Here is a 5,113-nt window from a genome sequence, read left to right as displayed (position 1 = left end):
CACTCCTAAAGGCTTGTCCGTAAGGCTGAACCCTCTCTTATACTCCACATATCCCCCACCAACCTTTCTTCTCATCTTTTGGACTCATCCAAGATACCATGTACCTTTTGTCTTCTTCTTCCTCTGTACGGAGCTTGGATTGCCTTTCCTTACGCTTTTTGTGTTCGTCTCCTCTTCTACGAAGAATACAGCACAATCCGAACCTATTCCAAAAAGGTTCTCATTCGACATAGCTTGGGCTTTCTCTTCCTTAGTGTAGTATATTATTCGTTGACGAATCCTTGTGAGTCTATCCGTTGATAGCATTGGATTCCCATTTAGTTGGCTCAATAGTGTAGACTTGAACATACACTTACCACCATCAATAGAAACGATTGGGCTCACTGTCACTTGTTCATCCAAAAGCGAATCTACAACATGTCTAATCTCACTCATGGAGGCTTCATGGTCGCTATCCTTCTCTTCTGCCGTATGCCTCAAATCTTCTTTCTCGGAATCAGATTCTAGGTTATTCATTTTTACAAATGCATTTGCAAATCTATTTTTCCAAGGCTTCGGCCACCACTGTGTCTTCTCCTTATCCTTGGCTTTCGGCTTCATATGCAAACGATCACCAATAGCTTGAGCACTCCCAATCCCTTCTTCAAAGCATTGATGATCTTCTCATTGGTGGAAACGCCACCATAGTCACCTAGATCAGCCTTTGGCATTGATTCCTTGTAATTCAGCTCTGTCCATACATGCTCTTGCTTTTTGTGAGCCCTTGTGAACAAAGGGCCATCCTCCTTGCACTCAAAGTGAGCAAGCCTTTTAAAATTCCAACAGTATGTAACATGTCCATCAAGTCATATGAACATTCTTGGCCCACCATGCTTCCAATCTTGCTAAAGAAGATTTCAGCTACGTTGGACCCTATCAGATGTAAAGGGCATTTCAAGTCTGGATAGAAGTCCTTGTTAAATTTGCAGCAATGTGATGAGCTATGGTGGATCAAATGCTAGAATCAACATCATTAACAAAGAGATTAGATGATAATTAAGATGTGATTAATGAGCAATTAACTGATAGCTTAATGTAGGCATGGATAATCAAAAACCAAAAAATTCTCATTAGGCCAATGCCTCAATTTATAGAGTTTACATCCAAGCATCCAATCCCACTGATTTCTCCTTGATTCACTCCACCTCTCCCAAAATATCTCCACACCTCCTAAATCTCCTCATGCTACCCTTTATTCTCTCCCAGTAGATACTTCTCACCTTTTCACAGGTTCTCTCACATTTACAGATTCTCTTTTACAGCCACTTGCCAAGGGCTTGTTCCCGCACACACCCTATTCACTTGTATATTTCAACACCTCCCCTCAAGTAAATACTCTTAGCACACCTGGACCCTATACCAAGTTTCCCTCTTACTCGATAGTCCGCTACCAGTGCCTAGCACACCTTCCCTCAAGTGAATAATCTTTAGCACACTTGGACCCTATACCAAGTTTCCCTCTTACTTGATAGTCCAGGACCAGTGCCTCAAGTCCCTAAACTCATAGTCCTTGACACACACTCTCTCTCTATGTATCCAAGGCTACTACAAGTGCCCGTGTGACCATAGTAGCCAGGAGTTTCATAAAAAAGGTTTTTTAAACGCGTTTCGAAACGTTTCATGGTGAAGCCCAGAAGTATGAAACGGCTCGGGTACCCGGGGGGGGGGGGGGGACACATGTTACCTTGATCTCATAGGCTCAAATAAATTGCAAATTATAACTTTGAAGACTGAAGTCTGAGACATGTGAAAACTTAACACTCTTTTCACACTCACGAGTCACATAGCACAACTTAATAATTTACGATTTACAACTTACAAGTAACCAAATGGCAAAAGGAGTCAGGACCAAAGAGTGGCAATCCATAAAATGAGAAATGTCACATGATACATCATAAATGTCACATGCCACATGGGCTATGGCTGAAGCAAATGAGAGTATGTCACATGTGAGTCGTGACATGTGACTGCCACTAACACCATACATGAAAGAAACTCAAAAAAATCTAAAAATAACAACACTATCCAAGGCTCTAGCTAGTAGCCTCCAATGTCAAACATGACATAATACATCATACATGTCAATAAATCATAAATGAAAATGAGAATGAGTCATGACTAGGTACTAAGTAGATACTAGACTCTGAGAGCCTACTCATCCTCCTCTGCATCATCCAACTCAAGATCCTCATCCTCATCTGCAACATCAGATGCCTCAGAAGCTGTGGTCCAATCAGAAGAGTCATCTACAACCTCTGCTGTCGCTGTCTCACATGCAACACTCGTGCTACCACCATCATCTGTGCCACGTACAAAACTCCTACTAGTGCTAGCACCATGTGTATCCCTGCCCACCCTGGCTCGAGAGCGGCTACGTGTTTGCCTGGTTCCCTGCATCGCCTCCTCATATAACATGGTGTAAATGTCCTGCTCATCAGGTGGGATCTCTGGGATGTCTTTCACTTTCTCAATGTCGATTTTGTCGACATTCACCTGAATCGGCTCTATAGAAGTACCTCTCTGCTCAAGTAGACGGAGGTTGCAATGACAATAAACCAACCGCTCTAATTGTGGAGTGGTAAATTTGTTCCTTTTCTTTGTGTGGAAAAGGGCCCATGTACTCCAATTTCTCTCACAAGGACCTGAGCTGCAGTCCTGTGAAAGCACTCTCATAGCAAGCCTCCTCTGCCAAAATTCAAACCCGAAAAATCACACATGAGACATGATTCATTATCCATGACACAGGTGAAAGCACATGCATGAATCATGATATATCATGTGACATGAGCATAAAACTTTAATGAATACTCACCAACTGTGGGGCACTTATACCATATTTCTCCCACCAAGATACAGGCTGTAACATCCCTGAATGCAACTCAGCAGTCGGTGACCCAAAATGCTTTCCTGTCTTGTTGCGGAAGGCAAGCCGCTGCTGCTCCAAGGTAGCCAACTGATCCACATCTCCACCCACCCATGCTGTGACATACTCGGTCCAACCATCCTCCAACTCCTCGCAACATGCCTGATCTTCGTGTCTCCACAAAGGATGGAGAATGTGGGCCACTGCATGGATTGGTCTATGAAACCAATCCCAACGATCTTGCCAAATAGCACGGAGGCTGGCCTTCCTAGTTTTTTGAACATTACGAATCACGAATCATGATTTAGAGTTTATATTAAATAAAGTTTAGAGCTGAAATTTAAAGAGAAGTAAAATATAATACTTACTGGATGTCAGAAATACCAGTTGCCTTTAAGGCACTCCCCGAGCTTGTCCATGTACCCATATAAGAGGCCCATGGTGCAACCCTCCATGTCGGTGATTCGTAATACGCTGTAGAAAGGTTGTAAAATCCTCACCAATCCCTCTGCTGTTGCCCACCACTCAGCACCCATGATAGTGCTAACAAACTTATCTGACTTTGAACACTTATTTTCAGCTTCCCAGTCATACCATTCCTTGGACACCACTAGTCGTAAGAGTCCCTTTCGTACTCTTACTACTCTATCAAGCACTATGAACATATATGCAAACCTAGTGGTGGCGGGTTTACACAGCTCCAACTCACCCTGTGCCCTATAGATAGAAAGGATCTTGGGCCGCTTTGTGACAAATTCGACAATGAAGCGAGCTGTATTTAATACTTCCTGCAACCAACCTAGCTTGCCCATATCCTCCATCATAAGATCCAAACTATGACTGGCACATGGTGTCCAAACAATGCGTGGAAACTCATCCTCAAGCATGCGGCCCATACTGACACAATTTGAACCATTGTCAATCACAACCTGCACAATATTTTCCGGCCCAACTTCCAAAACAGCCTCACGCAAATGGCGCCAAATGAACTCTGCTGTAACCACTGTGCCTGGCTGGGATGCATCAATGGCACGCAAAAACATTGTGCCCTTGCAAGAGGACACCAAGATGTTGTACACACTTCTCTTGCGTACATCTGACCACCCGTCATCACAAAGCAATGAGCAACCATACTTTTCCCAAGTCTTCCTTAATGGCTGAATTTCGTGATGCACCTGTGCACGCTCTCTACGTAGCTCTTTAGTGCACATAGTCTCATAGTTGGGTCCCTCCCACTCGTATCCAATCCGACTGACGGCACGCATGGCACATTTCCAACGATTTGTGCGTAGTATGTTGAAAGACAAGGCACATTGTATGAAGAGCTTAGTGAGCTCTCGAGTTGCCTCTTTCACAGCCTGCTTTTGAAAACCTGCTTTGATATTGCCTCTCTTGAGAGACCCCACAATCGGCAATTTAGAACGAGCCGCTACCGGCATAGAGCTCGTACCTACATACACACCACCTGCAAAGGAATCTTGGCTTTCAGCCACATGAGTTTTCCCCCTCTTTGCCACTACCTCGGAGCTCTCTTCTTCCTCGACACCTGTACCTGTGTTAGATTCTACAACTTTCTTCCATTCTTGTAGACTGTCATACACAGCCTTTGGTACCCTGGGACAAGCACAAATGCCCTCACCCTTCAAGCCAGACAAATGGGCTTTGATGCGGGTTACACTCCTGCCGGTCACTAATAAGCAGAAATTGCACTTCCACTTTTCGACCCCAGACCCACCGTATCTTCCAAGTGAGGTGACATGGGCCCATACAGCATCACGATTGTGACCCATCTCGATTCTGTAAAAAGTTCAAGAAAATTTCAGCCTTCAAAGTTCAAAGTTCAGGTTAATTTTCAGCCTTATAAATTTAATCATAATTCTGTAGTGTCTCTCTCTCTCTTTTTGGTCTCATAGGTCATTTTGGAAATTGGCCTCCTGAAGACATTAATATATCATTTCATTTCATTTCTCTAGAGTCTAGACTCTACACAGTGCACACATGTCACACTGTACACATACACATCTCTCTCTCTCTCTCTCTCTCTCTCTCTCTATACACACACACGTCACACGTCCTCTTTACACACCTCTCTCTCTCTTTACACCTCTCTCTCTCTCTCTCTCTCTCTCTACACACACACACACACACACACACACACACACACGACAGCAATGCAGCACGGCTGTGTGTGTGTGTAGAGAGAGTTTAGAG

The 5,113-nt window shown here is 43.9% G+C and overlaps 2 protein-coding genes across 2 annotated transcripts; both read right to left on the bottom strand.

The window, feature by feature from the left end:
* Nucleotides 1-1,989: 1,989 nt before the first annotated feature.
* Nucleotides 1,990-3,601, bottom strand: LOC147638423 (uncharacterized). Its single transcript, XM_086795623.1, has 3 exons — nt 3,271-3,601; nt 2,852-3,170; nt 1,990-2,724 (listed from the first exon to the last, which is right to left on the bottom strand). Exons 1-3 carry the CDS (start codon nt 3,327-3,329, stop codon nt 2,191-2,193), a joined length of 912 nt encoding a protein of 303 aa, XP_086651749.1. The 5' UTR covers nt 3,330-3,601; the 3' UTR covers nt 1,990-2,190.
* LOC147638422 (uncharacterized) lies at nt 3,399-4,692 on the bottom strand. The gene is made up of 2 exons (XM_086798772.1): nt 3,544-4,692; nt 3,399-3,458 (listed from the first exon to the last, which is right to left on the bottom strand). The coding sequence occupies exons 1-2, from the start codon at nt 4,690-4,692 to the stop codon at nt 3,399-3,401; spliced, it is 1,209 nt and encodes a 402-aa protein (XP_086654898.1).
* Between the last annotated feature and the right edge of the window lie 421 nt (nt 4,693-5,113).

Source organism: Cibotium barometz, chromosome 5, assembly GCF_041138505.1.
Source record: "Cibotium barometz isolate CiBa-2024 chromosome 5, ASM4113850v1, whole genome shotgun sequence".
Taxonomy (NCBI): domain Eukaryota; kingdom Viridiplantae; phylum Streptophyta; class Polypodiopsida; order Cyatheales; family Cibotiaceae; genus Cibotium; species Cibotium barometz.
This window is presented reverse-complemented; position numbering and strand designations above follow the sequence as displayed.

Bases quoted from the DNA above. Each gene is read 5' to 3' on its own strand.
- LOC147638422 (XM_086798772.1), bottom strand. From the start codon at position 4,692: ATGGGTCACAATCGTGATGCTGTATGGGCCCATGTCACCTCACTTGGA. The intron at 3,459-3,543 runs GTAAGAGTACGA...GTTCAAAGTCAG, and splicing joins TCATAGTGCTTGATAGAGTA to ATAAGTTTGTTAGCACTATC.
- LOC147638423 (XM_086795623.1), bottom strand. From the start codon at position 3,329: ATGGGTACATGGACAAGCTCGGGGAGTGCCTTAAAGGCAACTGGTATT. The intron at 3,171-3,270 runs GTAAGTATTATA...TCAAAAAACTAG, and splicing joins ACTGGTATTTCTGACATCCA to GAAGGCCAGCCTCCGTGCTA. The intron at 2,725-2,851 runs GTGAGTATTCAT...GAATTTTGGCAG, and splicing joins GTATAAGTGCCCCACAGTTG to AGGAGGCTTGCTATGAGAGT.